Source organism: Zymoseptoria tritici, chromosome 12, assembly GCF_000219625.1.
Source record: "Zymoseptoria tritici IPO323 chromosome 12, whole genome shotgun sequence".
In the NCBI taxonomy this organism is placed as follows: Eukaryota; Fungi; Ascomycota; class Dothideomycetes; order Mycosphaerellales; family Mycosphaerellaceae; genus Zymoseptoria; species Zymoseptoria tritici.
The window spans coordinates 876,718-895,398 of record NC_018207.1 but is presented as its reverse complement, the minus strand read 5'-3'; the positions used below and the strand labels follow the sequence as shown (position 1 = coordinate 895,398).

The following is an 18,681-nucleotide window of genomic DNA, read 5'->3' as shown; positions in this document are numbered from 1 at the left end:
TGCGGCGCGAAGTGTGGACTTTGTAGTCACGCTAGATGCTGGGCTTGGCGCTGCGGTGGGGAGGAGCAACCATCGACACGTCGCTACAGCTTCGCAAACATCTGGCCTTACCTTTACTCACCCAAGCAACCTCACTCGTACATCAGCCTTCCGCGACCCGACGGCTCTGCAGCATAGAGGCAAACACCACCATCTCCTTCTCTTGCGCAGACCTCGAACAACACCCTCGATCGAGCTCCCACGATGGACTACGAGGCCCTCAAGGAGCAATGGTCCGATATTGAAGACCGCGATGGCATTCGCTTGTCATGGAACACATTCCCGTCTTCACGCATGGAGGCCAGCCGGCTGGTCGTGCCAATTGGTGCCCTCTACACACCGTTGAAAGAGAAGACGGACGGCACACCTCTGCTGCAATACGAGCCCGTCACATGCAAACCTCCGTGTCGAGCTGTTTTGAACCCCTTCTGTCAAGTCGACATGCGCGCGCGGATATGGATCTGTCCCTTCTGTCTGCAGCGCAACAACCTCCCACCTCACTACAAGGACATCAGCGAGTCTCAGATCCCACCGGAGCTCCACCCTGGAAGCACAACAATCGAGTACCGACTCGCACGTCCAGCCCCTACTCCTCCGATTTTTGTCTTCGTGGTCGATACCTGTCAAGAGGAGGATTCGCTCAAGTCGCTTAGAGACAGCATCATCAACGCCCTGTCTTTCTTGCCTCCACACGCCTTGGTTGGCCTGATCACATATGGCACAATGGCACAGGTTCACGAGCTTGGATACACCGAATGCGCAAAGTCATACGTCTTCCGCGGCAACAAGGACTACGGCGGGAAGCAGGTTTCAGAAATGCTCGGCTTGGCTATGGGAGGTGCTGCGAGACCAGGACAGCCACAACCTCAACCCGGCCGACCAGCGGCTCCACCTGTTGGAGGTGCTCAGGCCAGGTTTCTGCTTCCAGTCCAGCAATGTGAGTTCCAGCTCACAAACGTACTGGAGAGCCTCCAGAAGGATCCATGGCCGGTTGCGAACGATAAGCGTGCCATTCGCTGCACTGGTGTAGCTCTTTCAGTTGCGGCTGGTCTGCTCGAGACCAGCTTCCAGAACTCGGGTGCCCGGATCATGCTGTTCACCGGTGGTCCGGCCACGGAAGGCCCAGGTATGGTCGTGGGACCTGAACTCAAGGAGCAGATCCGTTCTCACCACGACATTGACCGCGACAACATCAAATATTACAAGAAGGCGCTGAAATTTTACGATACGCTGGCCAAGCGTGTGGCACACAACGGACATGCAGTGGACATTTTTGCAGGATGCTTGGACCAAGTCGGTCTGCTGGAGATGAAGGGCCTCGCCAATAGCACTGGTGGCCACATGATTCTGACGGACTCTTTCACCTCGTCCATGTACAAGCAGTCCTTCTCGAAGATCTTCGATGCGGATGCAGATGGCAATCTGTTGATGGGATTCAATGCTTCGCTCGAGGTGCTAACCACGAAGGAGCTGAAGGTGACTGGTCTCATCGGACACGCAGTCTCACTCAACAAGAAGTCGACATCAGTCGGAGAGACGGAATGCGGTATCGGCAACACATGCAGTTGGAAGATGTGCTCCATCGACCCAGCTGCTTCGTACGGTGTCTACTTCGAAATCGCAAGTCAAGGCGGTCCTGCACCAGCTATGCAGCAAGGCCCGCAGAAGGGACTGATTCAATTCCTCACCTACTACCAGCACTCCGGAGGGCAATACCATCTCCGTGTCACCACTGTCGGCCGCAACATGAGTGGACCGAGCGGAGATCCCGCCATTGCACAGTCATTTGACCAGGAAGCAGCAGCGGTGCTCATGAGCCGCATCGCTGTCTTCAAAGCCGAGGTCGACGATGGTCCAGACGTCCTTCGATGGGTCGACCGCATGCTGATTCGCCTGTGCTCGCGTTTTGCAGAGTACAGGAAAGACGACCCGTCAAGCTTCCGCTTGGAGAAGAACTTCACCCTATACCCACAGTTCATGTTCCATCTCCGCCGGTCACAGTTCTTGCAAGTGTTCAACAACTCTCCCGACGAAACGGCCTTCTACCGACACGTGCTCAACCACGAGGACGTGTCAAATTCCCTGGTCATGATCCAGCCCACGCTTGACTCTTACACCTTCGACCAGGAGGGTGCCATACCGGTCCTGCTCGACTCGACATCTATTCAACCGACCACTGTGCTCCTACTCGACACCTTCTTCCATATCCTCATCTTCCACGGTGAGACAATGGCTGAGTGGCGAAAAGCTGGTTACCAGGACATGGAAGGATACGAGAACTTCAGAGAACTGCTCGACGCTCCCAAGCAAGATGCGAAGGTAAGTCGAACCACATGGTCCTGCGGGCTTCTTACATGCATCGTGAGAACTAACATCATCTCCAACAGGACCTCATCCAAGACCGCTTCCCACTTCCTCGATTCATCGTTTGCGACGCCGGCGGCTCACAAGCTCGTTTCCTTCTTGCCAAGCTGAACCCGTCTACGACGCACACCTCTTCTAGTTACGGAGGCGTCAGTCAAACGGCACAGACCATCTTCACCGACGATGTCAGCTTGCAGACATTCATGGACCATTTGATGAAGTTGGCTGTCAGCGGTACTGGCTAGAGAGAGAGCGTGTCGTGGTTCCCAGGTGAGGGTGTGTTGTAAAAGTTGGAAGCACAGGCGCTGAACGGGTTGGGAGGTGACTTGTTCAATGAAGCACGAAGATCGGCGTTGTCATTGAGCCGATCGCAGTGAAGCTCTGTAGAACTTATCTAGACTTTGTGATCATGAAATGAGCAAATGAGCTCAACACCACAGCTCCACCAATGATCAATCATGGTGCTCGTGAGTTATCTACAAATATGGCTGACATTCGCCAGAGCCCGGCGTTCAAACGTGCAGTCAAAGATGCGCATGCAGAGCATGTTGCGAGCTGAGAACCGTCGACCCGATCGAGCAACATGCAGTCGTCCTCGAAGTCGATGCAGACCCATGCGGGCTTTACGGATCAAGACCAAAGTAGAGGCTGATACCAACAGCCGATAAGAACCCGCTCCTCTTTCCTAATCTGGAAGTACCTTTTTCTGGTAGACTTTCTTGCAGATCAACGGACCCCTTATCGTCTTATCTATACATGCACTGCTGCTTACCTTTTCTCTGTCTATCTACCAACGAGAACAGGAGACTTATCTTCCCCTCATCTTCGCAATCTATAGTGCACTACTCCGCGTGGACTCCGTGGAGAGACGATGCTGGGCGTGATGTCAAAGTCACGTTTCAATCTGACTCTGCGAATGTGATTAAAGGAGTTCATGGTGATGGATTTCGCTGCTTTGGGAGTGCGATGAGCGGACGAACGTAGCCGAATAGTGTACGCGACATGGTGCTTCGCAGTCTGCAACTCCGAGACAGTGATTCTCTCGACAATGCATCTCGGCTCCGACTTGGCAGACGCGGTGGCTCGTTCATTGGTTTTCTATGCGGCTCACTGGAGGATCCATTGACGCGTTAATCCCCGGACTCAAACGAACGCCATCCGCGGTCCTTACTGCTATCAAGCTTCGTCTTCTGCATCTCCGACGGGATCATGTCTCGTCTTGAGCGTGGAGATTGGTCGAGCTGGCGATCAACGTTCTCTGTCAGATTATTGCTGGAAACGCTGTTGGTCGAAAGACGATTTGGAAGGCAGATAAGCATTGTATAGCGCCGTCGAAGCATTGGTGTTCTTTCTGCATGTTATCACTGTTTGTGAGAATGCCGAGGATATGATGCAAGTTGGTCGACACCTGAAGACATACCGTATAACAGCTTTGAGGTCCCACAAGATCCAGTCGTCTTCATCGACGACGACAATCCTGCAAATCACCATTCTACGCACTTACGAACGACGACCGACCAACATGACGATCCAACACGTCCACGCCATCGTCAATGCCTACTCTCCCAAGGAGACGGTCGAGCTCTGCGGCCGAGCCGGCTACACGAAAGCCAACATGCGGCTCGACAAGATGTTCATGAGCGCCGTGATCGCCGGAATGCTCCTCTCGTTCGCGTGTGCGGCCCTGCTGAGCACGAATGCGTCGCCTTGGTTTCAGGAGAACGCTCCGGGACTCCTTCGGACGATAGCTGCGCTGATTTTCCCGTTCGGATTGACGATGATCATTGTCACGGGAACAGACCTTTGTACTGGATCGTTCATGGTGGGTGATGGCTCGGGGGCTACACAATCGTCAATGTTAGTGACAGGAACTGACCGTGACCCGCATCCAGATCACAACAATCGCCGCCCTGCAACGCCGCATCTCGATCCCGAAAATGCTGCTGCACTGGTTCGTCACATTCTGGGGAAACCTCGCAGGCTCGCTCTTCGTGGTCGCCATCATCACCGGCTACGGAGGTGTCTTCAGTGCACCGGTATACCAAAAAACAGTCTTCAGTTTCAACGCGAGCAAAGTCCTCGTTCCGACATGGCATGGTGTCTTCTTGCGTGGCATTGGAGCCAACTGGCTTGTGTGTATGGCTGCTTTCCTGGCGTACATGGCGAGAGAGTACTTTTCCAAAGTCATGGCGATTTGGTGGCCGACCTTTGCGTTTGTGTGTCTTGGCTTTGACCACGTTGTTGCAAACATGTAAGAGAGGCCTGTTGTGGTAGCCGCTCGCCAGACACTGATCTCGACGCTTGCAGGTTCTTCGTCCCAACGGCCATCTTCCTCGGCGATCCAGCCATCTCCGTGAGCTTCTACATCTGGAAGAGCTTGATCCCAGCCTTGATCGGTAACATCATCGGTGGAGGACTCTTCGTAGGAGTGGCGTACTGGTACATCGTAAGTGTCGAAACTCGCTCCATACTCTCCCACTGAACTGGCCAACCCTGACTTGTTCGATTCACACAGCACGTCTCCGGCGAACAGGGTCCAATCTCTATCGATGGTGGTTTCTTTCCGGGAGACCAGGTTGTCTTGAACGGACGCGCGGATGATGCCTCCGAGAGGGCGTCGTCGACGGAGAGAAAACCGAGTCACTCTAGTCCCGAAGCAATGGTGTAACAAGCCGATGTACGACCTGACCGATTCAGTGAGGCGACAGAGGACCCACTTGCTGTGGAGTAGACGGTAGTTCTAGTGCACTACCCGAATGCGAATGCTGCTGCAAATGAATCAGGTCCTGCGAGGATTTTTTGCTCTTCATCAGATGTGCTTGTGCTTCCAACTTGGGATCATCGAATCGCAATGTCCTGACGGCGGTCAAACTTTGAGGCAGTCGCAAGTCGTCGGCCAGGGAGGTCGCTCTATTGCCAGCGCATGACCAGTCGATTGCGTGCCTTCACAGCAGAGAGCAGCTGTACGAACTACGATGTGCCCTGCAAGTCCGGTATGTCGTGATCAATCAAGCCACTCGTCACACCTCGAGAAGGCATTGGAAATCGACTTCTCTCCTGATCACCTGACATCTCACCATCAAAAGAAGGCCACGGACCGCACCGGCACGCGCGATCGCCGCCGGTCTAGTCGTATACACCGAACGGACCACGCCGCTCCACCTCCTTCGACATGATGGACTTGTGACGATGACTTCCACCACAGTCAGTCCATCACTCTCCTGATCTCCGCATCCCAGCTCAAACAATGTTCCACAACTTTCGCCGTCCGCGAAAGCAAGCATAGCCTGCACGTAATTTCTTGCAGCATTTCACCCTCGGACAGTTCGCCTGGCCCGAGTCATGGACCCGACGAGCTGCACCTCAAAGCCGAGCAAGCAGCGGCAGGGCCTAGCCCAGCACAGTAGTGCAGCTGCAGCAGACTCAGTAGTGTCACGACGAAATTCCACTGTGCTGGGAGCGGAGCAGGAAAATGCCGCAGCAGCAGTAGCAGCAGTCCGTCTGCCTTGCCAGAAACCTCGTGTGCATTCTGCGTCTGTCCTGCTGTAGCTCCGCCGACGGCAGGTTTTTCTTCGGGTTGTACAGCACATCATCAAGTCTGAAGCCCGCGGTCTAGTGAAGCGTCCGGCTGGTACCGCAGTGATCATCAGTGAACATGCCTAGAAGAACAACAAGGAAGAAACGTTCAGCTCGGCTAGGACGTGCAGTCCCAGTCTTGACCAATCTGGCATTTTCAGCTAGACTGTCCTCTTCTCTTCTGTACGACTCGGCGACTGTAAAATAAACTTTTTGTTTGCGGAGGGATGTGCAAAAGGCAGAAACAAGCGCTGCGGCGCCGCGCGGGGCAGATTTGTGTGTGAGCAAGTTCAATGCAGTGGCACGACGCTAGTGAGGGAGTTGATTCGCCATACCTACTTGACCTCCTCTCCCACCTATGTCATGAGGTTCATGCGCGATGAGAGCTATCGATGTTGCTTCATGTCAAGGATGCATTGCATTGATGGGATCTCAAACAAGTACGAATGGAAACGAATGATGAACAGCAGTGGCGATGAAAGACAGCACAGCACCATCAAGGTGATGATGATGAAGTGCAGTGTTCTCGATTTGGTCATGTCGAAACTACACCCTCGAAGCTCCAACTCAGACATGTGGCACGAATGCCTGAAACCCTCATCGCCTTTCCCATCCACTCGTGCCCTTCTCCCTCCTCGTCGGGATGTCCGTTCTGTGGCATCCCGATCGGAATATGCTGAAACAAGACCCTTCGTCGCAACACGCAAGGGTATCCTCCATAAGCAAGCAAACAAATGGACCCTTTCCAACAACAGAGTAGCGATCGAGTACACCAGAAAAAATCTCATCCCAAAACTTCCTTTCGTTCATGCGTACAGATGATGGCTCGCCGGCCAAATTCGTAGAAGTAACTCCAACCCAGATTCGCTCAGATACATGTTGGGGTTTTTTTTTCGCGCCTTTGTGATTCAAACAAGTCTCCCCAAAATGTCCCGGTCAGATGCTTTTAGTGGTACACCATGATGCAATGCGTACAAAAGAAGGATCCCGGCTTCGATGCTGTGTCGTCTTGAAGCCGTGGTGGTCGTGTCAGAAGTCGCTCAATAATTCCAATGCAGAAGCTTTCCACAGGTCCGAGGAAGTGGTGTCGTCGGACTGACGTGGTGTGTGAAAGTGTAACTCCAGGTGAGGTCAGGAGGCTTGGTCGAGTCAGGTGCTCCTAGTGCTGGACCTCCGCTTTGCAGCTCGAGCTTGGTCGAAGGAGCTAAAATACTCCTGAAGTTGCTGCTTAGCTTGCGCGGAGAAGGCGTCTGTCGTGCTGGAGCCGCTTGACGTTGATGAGAGTGATGTGCGTGATGATGAGGGTGATAGCGAGCGGTCTTCGATGAGTGATCGGTCCTGGGTTGTGGGCGATGCTGTCCACATGAAGTAGGATGATCGAGGTCGTCGAGAGTTGTTCGCCGCTGGAGCGTCGTAGCCTGGTGTTCGTTGGTGTTGTTGTTGTTGTTGCTCGCTGTGGAACTTGTATGCTGGCGACAGTACGTATCGAGTGTCGCGGTGGTCGTGTCGAGATGATGTGGGTGATCCAGGGTTGGACGAGCTCGCCTTCTCAAGGTCGGCGAGTTTGCATCGTTGTGAGCAGTAGGGACCGTCAGGTGAGTCCCGGTCACAGAAGAGGCAGAAGTCTTGAAAGCAGTCCATGGTTGATAGTTGTGGTGTTGTGTTGTATTGTGTTGGAGTCGAGTCTGTCGAGGTGTGAAGAAGAGTCAAGTAGTCGATGACTCAGAGCGACGGCAGCAACTCTGTCGATGTTGTAGATGTATATTGATCGAAGAGTTGGATCGAAAGTTCTCGACGGCGAGGCAGCGAAAAATATTTCAATGTATGAACTAGGTGAGGGTGTGATTCATATATGTAGCGCACGGACGATTGCGCAATGACCACGATGGAATGGGGAGCTCGAATGGCGTGAGACAACGGTGGGTTTCGGTGGTCCGGCTTGGTCGAAGAGTCAAGAGTTGTGTAATGCCGTTATGACTGGGTGGTAAGACGCAATGGTAGGAAGCAATGTGTGAGAGGTAAAAGGTACTGGAGAGTGAAGAAGCGGAAAAGAGCTTCGGGATCGTGAGGAAGGAATGGGTAGGGTATATGAAGAAGGGAAGCAGATGGGATCAGCAATAGACGAGCAGGGTCGGGGTTGTTGGGCTGAGGCTTTTGGCAATCAGGCACGATGGACGATGCCCTTGCACGCACCCACCACCATCACCCGAAGCAGAAGTGGGGCAGCCTCGAGCACGAGTTGGACTGACTGGGTGGCTTGGGTGAGAGATCACGTTGCCTGCAACGGGACAACTGGTCTGGTGCGCGCATGAACAAGGAAAAACGCTAATAAGCGGAGGCGTGCGTGGGCGCAGGAAAGCGAGAGGACGAGACGACCAGGGCCAGCAAAATGCCTCCCCTCCACTCAGAGTCGATTCAGTCACCAGTCCGGCCCCACCGCATCCTTATGCTCGGGATAAAACCTCACACCGTTTCCTGCACCATGGGCATGAATACTCCGTTATCCGCTCGGCGCCGATGCATTTTAGCTGGATTTATTGATTGGCAGAAAGCACTGCACAATCCCCATTCATGTACTCTTGTACACTGCACATCATCAACGGGCGGGGTTAAATTAATGCCTCGTCCAATCCTTGTGATACAGCAATGGAAGTGGCATCATTTCCTGTCCGGCGGCAACAAAGCCCGGGTCCTGCGTCTTGCTGAGAATGCTGGCTGATGACTGCTTGAGCCTCGTGTCCCAGTCCGCCTGAAACATTGGCGACGCTCACAATAAGTGGAGGCCTCGCAGGATTTGCCAATATGCACGCACGCACGCACGCACGCTCTGCTGGGATCTCATTCTCTACGGAACGGGAAGTCTAGGCGAAGAGCGTGCTGCTTTTCTGCTTAGCCGCGACTGGGATCACAGTTTCATGCCCAGGCTCGCGCGCTGGGGTGTAAGACGCAGGGTGTGTTCGAAGATGATGATGACAAAGGATCTTGAATGAGGTGCTCTTGAGATCAAGGCGTGACGCCCAGCCGCTGTTCTCTGGTGACTTTGATGGACAAAGCCGCCGCAGCCGCAGCCGTCGCCAATCAATTCAATTGTGGAGAGGCGCTTGGTTTGCTTGGTGATGCACTCATTTGTCCAGCGGCCAAGAGGGATGATCGCGATCATCTGACATGCGCAGTAGCCGCCATCCAAATGCGTCTCCCTGCTGATGATGATGTGATTGTGGTGGTGGTGGCCTGCTGTCCTGGAGATCAGCTTCGACAGACAGACAAGCATGAACAGCCGAATTCCTGCTCAATCATTTTGCGTCCATTCCTTGTGCCACTAAAATCAATTTCCAGCGACTGTATCGGTACATGTTGGTCCAGGGTGGTCCAGGTCCAAGCCATGCTTGCTCGTCCGCGATGGCACTCATTGATGAGGAGAACAGTGCGCAGAGAAGCTACTGCACGACAACACGGCACAGGCCATACACAGTCATCAATCCGATGGTGCAAAGGACAACTTTACCTCTGCGCTGTGTCCTCGATTGGCTCGGTACACTGCCACCTCCACTGCTGGGAAAGTAAAATGCGAGAGCGAGATGTATACCTCCACAGATGTATCCACCACGAAAGCGCAGACAACTCCACCACTCTCCGGAGCCAATGTTGGAGACTCATCTATCTTGCAGTGGAGAGCCATGCAAACCCGACCTTCGGCTCAAGACTTATCGCCACTCTCAACGATAGCAAGACTTCTGTCGTGATGGACCCCAGCGATATCCGGCCCTTCTCGGCGCACGGCTCCAGCATGTTCATGCACTGATATGCAGGCGGCGGGCTAGACTGCTGGGGTCAGGTTTTTGCTTCAGCCGAAGGGTCTCCCCACGTCCTCGCTTATCGTCATGCATGGAGCGGTTCCAGTGCTGCTTGAATTCCTCGATGCGTGAAATGCTCGCGGTATCGTGCATTGAGAGGTTGAGGGGAGGTATGCATGCGCAGACCTCTTCCTGCGCAATCTTCAAAGACTTCATCATGACGAGCAAGCGACGCGAGAACAGTGCTCATCCTCCAGGTCACGACCGAAATCGTGGCATGTCCACGCAAGCGCTAGGGACCAGCGCTTTCATCATTGTCTCAGAACACATGAACCCGGACGATGAGGTGCTGGTCAAAAGCACGTCCGAACTTCGAACATCCTTGACAATGACGAAAGTGAAGGTTTGCGATTTGCGAGACGGTATTTACGACCGCTAAGATCGGACACGAAGTGACGCGATGGTAATGTATCGATCGTTGCTTGACCTTGCAATGACATGGCCTTCAATGCTATGAAGTTCACCAAGCAGAGCGAGTCTAGGATATCAACCCAGCCACCTGCACCATCTGGTCATCGTTCACCACTCGTCTCGAACAATGCGATTATTCGCTTCAAGCGCGCGGCTGACCATCCCACCAACCCATTCGTCCTCCAACCTATTCGCCAACCACCTATCGTGGGATGCGTGGCGGCCACGTAGTGGTGTGCAGCAACAAACTCAAACTCCATCCAACGTCAGCTCAGGTCTTATCGTCCAACACTTCTCCTCGCCTCTCCTGCGTTTGCCAACTAGACGACACGCAGGTCAGCAGTCCAGTGCAGGTACTCTGCATCGACTGCTCCGTTTTCTCCACGCTGATAAGAGGCAATCGCGGCAGTGAACGTGGTTGATCTCGGTGCGTTGGTCTAGTACTTTGCTAGCTCGTCTGATGTGCTCGAGCACGACGGCAAAAGTGTCAATTTAGCTGCCTTTCACCAACCTTCCACACAACATCGGTGATCATCCGTGCGAACTGAACATTCCGAGTTCCTACCACACCCGTCAAGTCGCTAAAACTTTTAGTACCGGCCATGTAGTGCAGAGTTCGTGATCACTCCGGTCGAGCAAGGTAGCAAGGTAGCAAGAACAATCAGCCGAAGTCCTCGCGGTCGCCGACTGGGTGGCTGTGCATGGCAGGGAAGAATCGCACAGATGGTGAAACGTGGTCGTGCTCGTCGCTGCTGCTGTCGTGTCGCATAGAGCGATCTGCGCTGCACATGCTTCTATCGCGGGCAGGCGGTTGGCTGGAAGGCCGCGAGATCTATGTGCGAAGATTGTGAGGCATGCATCGGAGGACCGAGCTTGGACTACCGAACGACTGTCGATTGACGTGGACCGGCTATACCACGGCTCGAGGAGGTCGTTGTACGGACCTCACCTCGTCGAGCTTTAGCTCCGCGTCGCATGCTGGGTGAGAAGATAGATCATGGGCTCTTTTCTCGGAATTTTTGCATTGCATGGCACGGCGCTACGGGAAGGGCATGGCCGCGTTGTACGTCCCTACAGTATGCTGGTCACCTCTCTCAAGTGCCGCGATCAGCAGTCGTTGCTCGTTGTAACTTCACCTCCCGCCGACTTTACGCCCAACTCCCGTCAACGTCATCGTTCGTCTTGACCGCTCTTTGGCTCGGCCGCGCCTCCAGTTACAAGCACTCCAGCAACGAAGATGAAGTCATTCGTCGCGCGACGCGCGGTGAGCACGGGGTGTCGTCCGGTAAACGCACTCAGGGATCGACATATCGTACGAGGATGATCCCTCGAGCATTCGTGCCATCGCGGGGTCCGGGACAGATAAATCGTGGATAGGATCGATCGGATGGTCGACATCGCGGCTAAGCTTGGTTCATCATTTGTGGAGGACGTGCTGATCGAGACGATGATGATGAAATGCCGATTGTGCCGCTGAAGTTGTGTTCGTGGTGAAATGGTGCGTAAAAGGGAGTGATGCCGGACTGAAGGCCAGCGATCGTGATGTGGGCGCCGTTGCTTCGGTGCTTGTCGGACGGCATGCGGAGAGGACTGCTACCCATAGCTGGAGAGGTGGTTCGGCCAAGGGGTGTTGTCGTACGACCGAGCAAGGTATGTACAAGTGTGGCAGTGAAGTCGTGCAAGCCTTGGCCGCAACATCTGATCTGCGATGATGACATATGCAAACGTGAAGTCGCAATTGCTGTCACCATCTTCACAGAAACGGCATCTCGAAGTGCCAGCAGTATCCCTGGAGAAATATCAATTAATTCTTGCACCCCGCTTTCATGTCCGCGCGGCTCTCATATGGGTATAACAATCCCAGTGCTGCGAGTCTGCCCGATATGGCCGGCCCGCGACAAGGTAAGTCTTCGCGAGAATCGATCGAGATCCGACAATGCTTCGACGTCAGCGAGACAAGGTAGGCACATTGATGACCTTATTCGAGACAGTGAAGTAGATCTTCATCAGATTCGTACACTGATACATACAAGTCATCCCGCTATATCCAATCTATCCTTTAAAACGCAATCAAAGTCTGCCCTTCTCCGGAGCCTCCTTCCTGAACAAGACCGGGCTGTCTGGGTACGGGTCCACGATCCTCTTGTTCAACGGGTTCAGCTCCGCAGCACGGTAGAACATGTCCTCGTACACCTTTCCGTCGTAACGGCCGAGCGACGAGTTCAACTGCCAGTCAGGGAAAGACCAGCTGTCGACCAAGCGGACGGCATGTGGGCGGATATCCTCCAACAGCTGCATGACAGCCTTGGTGCGTGCGAGGCGGATCTGCTGCACGGTGACGGCGGAGCTGGTGAAGAAGTCGGCCGACTCTTGCTCGAGCGTGTGCAGGGCGTAGAGGCGGAAGAGCTTGTGCATGAGGACCAAGGTCGCCGGGTCGAGCTCTGAGCTGATGGACGGCGATTGGAGTGTCTCGTAGAAGTTCTTCACGATGAGGTATTGAGAGTGAGCGCGCGAGAGCTGGTAGAAGGCCGGGAGAAGGCTGTTCCAGCTCTTCTTGAGGTCGTCGCGCGCGTGCAGGGCCTCGAAAGTGAGGTATGCGGAGCGCCACGCGTAAGCGGAGACGATCTCGTCGTCCTTGTCGAGGATGTCGAACGCAGCACCGACGTCACGGCGCTTGTGGAAGTAGGTGAGATTCTCGGTGGTGTCGTTGTTGGGGTCCTGGCCCTTGATGACGGTCCTTGCGGCCTTGAGCAGATATCGAGCGACTTGCTGCGTCAACATGAAGTTGTCGCCCTCCCATGTGACAGTTGGCAGGTAGTCGGCGTACCAGCTTCCAACACCGCTGAAAGAGCTGTAGCCGTGACCGCCCATAGCGCGACGACAGACCTCGAGGCCCTCAGCTGCCATGGTGGAGCACAGTGACTTCAATCCACAAGATGTGCCGTGCAAGTCAGATAGCAGATCCGAGCCAGACTGAGTCTCCTCTGGACCTGGATCGCGCTCCTTCTGGTCGCCAGTGGTGGATGTCGACTTGATCTTCCTCTGGTTGGCCTCGTACAGAGACATCATACCCTTGCCGGTGAAATGAAGGGCGAAGGCAGACGCAAGAAGTGGCAACAAGCGGATCTGCACCATGGTGTAGTTGAGCGTCTGGTTCTCGCCCTTCTGCCCTGCGGGTGCATCGCGATCCTGGAACTGACGACGGACTGCAAGGTATCGTGTAGCAATGGTGACACCACGTGCCAGAGTGCTACCAGACATGAGCACGATGGTACTGCGCACCCATGTCAGAGTTCCGTAAATGAGAGATGGGCTGGCGGGCTTGAGGTATTTGGAAGTCTTTGGGTCGACGGCGGAGAATTTGGCCAACATAGCATCGTGCGGCACCTTGACCTTGTTGAACAGCAGGTAACCATTGTCCACTACAAATTGTTAGCACAAAGATTCAGGATTGTTGTAAGTAGAAATCGCTCACTGGTGTTGTATCCAAACTTAGGGCCGATGTCTCCGGCGTAAATATTGGGAAGAAGCTGGTGGGTCTTCAGGTCTCTGATAGGAACAACGAACGGGTGTGGTCCGTATGGCTTTCCATTGATGATGAGCTGGGCCATGACGGCAGCGTAGTTGGCGGTTCGGCCGAGGGATCCGATCCACCATTTGGAGGACGTCAAGTGTGGAGAGTGGATGATAAAGGTCTGGTCCTCAGGATTCCAGATGGCGAGAGTCTCGAGACCACGAACGTTTGAGCCGTGGCCCAGCTCGGTCTGAGCATAACATCCAATGTGCTCAAAGTTCTCAGCTGGCTTGAGATACTTCTCGTGCTGTGCGGGTGTGCCCTGATCGCGAAGTGTGACCAAGTACATGCCCTCGTGGAGGGCATATGGGAGAGGCTCGCTGATCAGATCGTTGGCCACTCTCTTCTCGAGATCGCCCCAGTTGTGCTTGACTGCGAGCTGTCTGACCTTCTTCGCCTTGCCGAGAGCGTGCTCCCACTTGTCTACTCTTCCTAGGAAGTAGTCCTGGCTCTTGTCCAAGATCGGCTCAGCCTTGAGGATCTTGAGGATCTCGTCCCGTCGTGAAAGGGCCTCCTTGGTGAACAGGAAGTTGCTCAACTTCTCAACGTTGACATTGGAAGCCTTTCGCTCCTGAGCGAGGAGGTCGGAGCCCTGAGGCTCGGCTGGCTTGAGGTTGCGCACCCATTGAGGAACTTCGGCCATGGTTGCGGTATCGTCGGATGTGGAATGGTATGGTCCTAGATACGAGTTCTTTGAGGAAGAAATGGAATCGCGCGACGGGCGACATGGAGACAATATAGCTTTTGCCATGACGACCTCGATTTGACCGAGCGCCTCGGCTCCCTGAGCCTCCCTCTGAAAGCTCGTGCCTGAAGCGGTTAGACTGACCTTTGTCCCGTGGTCTTTGATGGAGGGAGAACCCGTTGTGGCTTCTAGACTTCGTTCTCGGATCGAATTGTCGTTGTTGCTACGGCCGACAACTCGTTCACGAGCGGCTTGCCTCCTGTCGCAGGTCTTTTGCCACGAGAATGAATCGGCATTCCTGAACCGCCGCGGCGTGATCATGGAATCTCCGGCGTGCCTCGAGCAACATCCTTACATGCCGAGCATATCCCAAAACTTGTCCTGCCTGAGGTGTGAATTGATGATCATACCACTTTCTCCCGATCACATGCCAGAGACACTTTCGCCGAGCAGCAGTAGCAAAAATCAACATAATCAGGATCCCACACGGACATCCGACAACTCGTGTCTTGTGCTCAGCTCCATAGTCCCATTCAGACAGCACACTCTGAGCCACTAAGGTGCAAGTCGTGAATTGCAGTCTGGGCATGAGAACGGGAGAAGTTCTAATGAAACATGGCGCGTCTTCGGGAAAGCTGCAAAGAAGATCAGCCGCCGCTCTCGTCGAAACAGACTTGAGAATCGAGCTGCAAGGACATGTGTGTACCTCATGCTTCAAGGCTTGGAGGTCTGCACTCACACTTACGTTATGAAGCGATTGTCGATGAATTGAGGTGCTGAAACATGGGAGTCCTTGTCTTGGCCTTGAGGCGAGTGCTCTAGAATCTCTTTTCTGTCACGACATGAGGTGAGGTTCCTCTCCCCTCCATCTCACCTTCTTCCCCTCATCCTTCAACTCGTGCGCCACGCATGTCACGAGGACATGTCGAAGCTGCAATTGCGACCATCCGACAAGATGTTGGAGAGGCGCTTTGCTGAGGTCTTTAGCCCCTCACCAGCTTACTCTCGTGATGGACAGATGTTCGGCGATCCAGCGCTGCTCGGCGGTACTTGTCGCTTGAGGTCTCGACTATCGGTCCATTATCCCTCCATGATTGTAGGCGTCTTTTTAGTACCGTCATCGTTCCCTTACCTCTCTGCTCGATTACTCCCTCTCTACTGATATGCGATATTGACCATGTTGAACGACAAAGCCAGCGCAGACCACTCGGAGCATGTCGAGAACCCGGAGCATGAGGCCATGCTGAATGGCGCCCTCGTATTGGCCAGCCTGTTCAGCAGCTGCGTTGAGGCATTTGGGCTGATCCAACCGTCGCACAAATGGGAGAAGGAAGAACAGCTGCTGTTGACACGGCTGGGTCTTCAGCAAGCACGTCTACTAATATGGGGATCCGTGGTGGGCGTGCCTTCGCCGCCGGCTACTGTCACCGACCGGGCAGTACCCAAGCATCCCTCGCTGGCATATCCGGACCTCAAGGAGCCCACTTTCTTCGATGCGAGAGACCCGAGACTGGACGAGTCAGGAACGAGAAGTGTAATTGAAGAGACGCTGAGTGCGATTGTGGACCGATCGTCGCATACTTCGCGGGAAGAGATGATGGCACACTATGGCTTGAAGCCACCGAAGCGATTCGCACCACGAGACCAAGCTTTCGATATGACGAGACTGGAATCGTTCAGAGAGAAGTACGAACTTCTAAGAGAAGTCGCCGAGACTCGCGCTCAAATCAACACCCGCCGCGCGAACTCGATTATCCGCCAGCCATGGACGATAGCAGACACCTCAAAGTTCAGAAGCTTTATCAAGCTCACGCAAGAAAAGGTGGATTTCCTCATTGATTTGATGGGAGTGAAACAACGGGTGGACTTGGGTTGCAGGATGGACATCAGGGTATTTGGATGGCATATTGCTCCCGATCGCACACGGACAAGTCAGGATATCTCCAAGCTGAGGCTGCTGCAAGAGATCTGCAAGGAAGACTACCCGGAATACCTCGAGGCGACCCAGCAAGCTCTGGACAATATCAGTCGTGAGGGCCGCGAAAGCAATATGGCTGCAGTCAAGCAGCAGCAAGCCGCACTTGCGCCGCCAGCTAGCAATAATGGTGGGATTGCTGCGCATGGTCACGAAAAGAAGAAACGGCCTGGGTTTCTGAAAATGTTCAAGTCGTTCGGCAAGACTCGCGGAACACAGTCAAGACCGGTGTCGCCGACAGCAGACCAAATGCACGGGCCTGAGCGATCACGATCCGATGCTGGACCTGTTGTACCCGAAGATGAGTCCCTCAGCCGCGTGCGATCTAAGAGTGTCGGAGATGAGGCAGATATGGCGGAGAACTTGAGATTGCAACTGGAGAAGCTGGTCACAAGTACATCCATCCGGACATCATCGGACGAACGACCGGTTGTACCTGCAGTCAGCAGGCACGATCAATATCATGGCATTTCGAGGGTGCCTACGAAGAATCTGCATCAGGGAGACTATTGAAAGGTCGTTGTATCTTTGGATCTAATGGCCGGTTTCCAGCCGCTCCAGCACACCCATGCTGGCATTGACGCAATGGATCCGAGCCAAGAGCTCGACTTGTCCCAGCGCTGTACGAGCATAATTCAGGATTTTCTACAAGCAGACATGCAGAGACTCAGATCAGGCCCGCATCGATGCCGGGCGAAGGGTCGCCGCGAAGTCCTTCTCGCCCATCATCTTGACATTCATCACGCCTTTGATCCCCGGTCTGGCATGCATAGCAGCTGTATCGCCATGCCCCATCCCTTTGTTGAGCTTTGATTGTAATCAGCTTTGCCTGCTCACACAAAATGTCGATTTCGACCGAGTACTCACCAGGCCCAAGGCAATCTCGATCTGCCAATCATTCACGACCATGTCGTCGAAATACTTCACGTTCTTGTAGTCTTCAGACGCAGTACCTCGAAGCTGCTTCATTCCTCTGAGCGCTTTCATGCTCCACGCTCTCAAAATTTTCGCGGAAAGCAACAACACGCACTCGCTCTGCTCACAGATCTGCCGGAACAACGCATCTGCAGCGTTCAGATACGCATTGGGAACCGCCGTTCCAGAAATGCCCTCGGCAGTCAGCAGCCCTGCGATGAGAATGTTGTACGCAACATGCTGTTGCGGCGTCAACTTCTTCGCGAGCGGGAAGTGCGCCATTCCACGGAGCACGTTCTTCTGCTCGGCTTGCTGGCGACTCATGGCGCCGAGCATTTCCAGAGGCATCATGTCGAGCGGTCGGCGCCCGTCCACGGCGTTCTTCAAGACGTTGAGCAGCTTCCTCCGAGCATCGCTGAGCTCTTGCTGTCGAGACGGCAGTGTGCAGCCAGTACAGCTGCAGTCAAAGTCGTAGTACGCCCGCATGACGTTGCCGCGCACGCGTTTGGTCATGCAGTCGTAGAACTCGTTGTAGCAGATAGAGATCTCCTCGCCTTCGGCGATAGCCCTGTTTGCAACGATTTTGCCGTAGGGTCCGTCCTGTTCCATTTGCGAGTTGCGGACACAGGAGTGGTTGATGATGGAAATATCGAAGTAGACTGCAGCCACGCTGTCCGGGTTGAGGAAAACGTTTGCTTTGTAAATGCGGAAGACTTTGGATGGGTATGGTCGGGAGCCCTCGTGGAGAGAGAGAAAGCGGGTTTGAGACGCCTTTGGGAGTTTGTCGAAGACGCTTTGGACGAAGTCGGGAGTGACGATGTCCGTGTAGTCTCTGGAGCTGACCGGGGGAAGTTGGAGACCTGGGCTTTCTTTGATGATCACCGTGCCAGCACGAATGGCCTGCGTGGCGAAGACGCCTCGTCCTTTGCCTGGAGAGTCTTTGATTGTGTAGAGCTTACTCATGGTCATGTGCTGATGGTCGTGGATATTTGGGAACTCTGACGGAGAGCTTGAGGAAGTAATGGAAAGAAAGATTGAAGTGCATGAGCAGACGGATGGCTCTGCGTTTGTGGTTCCCTCGCGTCTGCACCTCGGCGGATCTGTTGAGGACATGTCGCGGGTAGCAGCAGCAGCGTCTGAGTCTGTGTGACCATACAGGTCGACATATTATGCGCATGACCTGTCAAATTCAGAGCTTCCGTGCATACAATGGGAGAATAGGTGAACAGGGAAGTTGGATGCGCTCAATCGACGACGGACTTGAGACAAGTACGGCGTGAGGAAAGAC

General features: G+C 54.2%; 5 protein-coding genes across 5 annotated transcripts; 3 read left to right on the top strand and 2 right to left on the bottom strand.

The window, feature by feature from the left end:
* Window positions 1–127: 127 nt before the first annotated feature.
* On the top strand, window positions 128–2,833 carry MYCGRDRAFT_64280 (uncharacterized protein; the record flags this gene model as incomplete). Its single annotated transcript, XM_003848076.1, has 2 exons — window positions 128–2,358; window positions 2,427–2,833. The coding sequence occupies 2 exons, from the start codon at window positions 244–246 to the stop codon at window positions 2,646–2,648; spliced, it is 2,337 nt and encodes a 778-aa protein (XP_003848124.1).
* Window positions 2,834–3,880: 1,047 nt separating this feature from the next.
* MYCGRDRAFT_101770 (uncharacterized protein) lies at window positions 3,881–5,212 on the top strand (the record flags this gene model as incomplete). The annotated part of the gene is made up of 4 exons (XM_003848077.1): window positions 3,881–4,225; window positions 4,296–4,654; window positions 4,711–4,849; window positions 4,919–5,212. 4 exons carry the CDS (start codon window positions 3,926–3,928, stop codon window positions 5,069–5,071), a joined length of 951 nt encoding a protein of 316 aa, XP_003848125.1.
* A 1,480-nt stretch (window positions 5,213–6,692) lies between these two features.
* MYCGRDRAFT_111502 (uncharacterized protein) lies at window positions 6,693–8,052 on the bottom strand (the record flags this gene model as incomplete). Its single annotated transcript, XM_003847915.1, has 1 exon — window positions 6,693–8,052. One exon carries the CDS (start codon window positions 7,618–7,620, stop codon window positions 7,129–7,131), a length of 492 nt encoding a protein of 163 aa, XP_003847963.1.
* A 4,262-nt stretch (window positions 8,053–12,314) lies between these two features.
* On the bottom strand, window positions 12,315–14,461 carry MYCGRDRAFT_50735 (uncharacterized protein; the record flags this gene model as incomplete). Its single annotated transcript, XM_003847914.1, has 2 exons — window positions 12,315–13,666; window positions 13,720–14,461. The coding sequence occupies 2 exons, from the start codon at window positions 14,459–14,461 to the stop codon at window positions 12,315–12,317; spliced, it is 2,094 nt and encodes a 697-aa protein (XP_003847962.1).
* Window positions 14,462–15,580: 1,119 nt separating this feature from the next.
* On the top strand, window positions 15,581–16,991 carry MYCGRDRAFT_77461 (uncharacterized protein; the record flags this gene model as incomplete). Its single annotated transcript, XM_003848078.1, has 1 exon — window positions 15,581–16,991. The coding sequence occupies one exon, from the start codon at window positions 15,681–15,683 to the stop codon at window positions 16,989–16,991; it is 1,311 nt and encodes a 436-aa protein (XP_003848126.1).
* Between the last annotated feature and the right edge of the window lie 1,690 nt (window positions 16,992–18,681).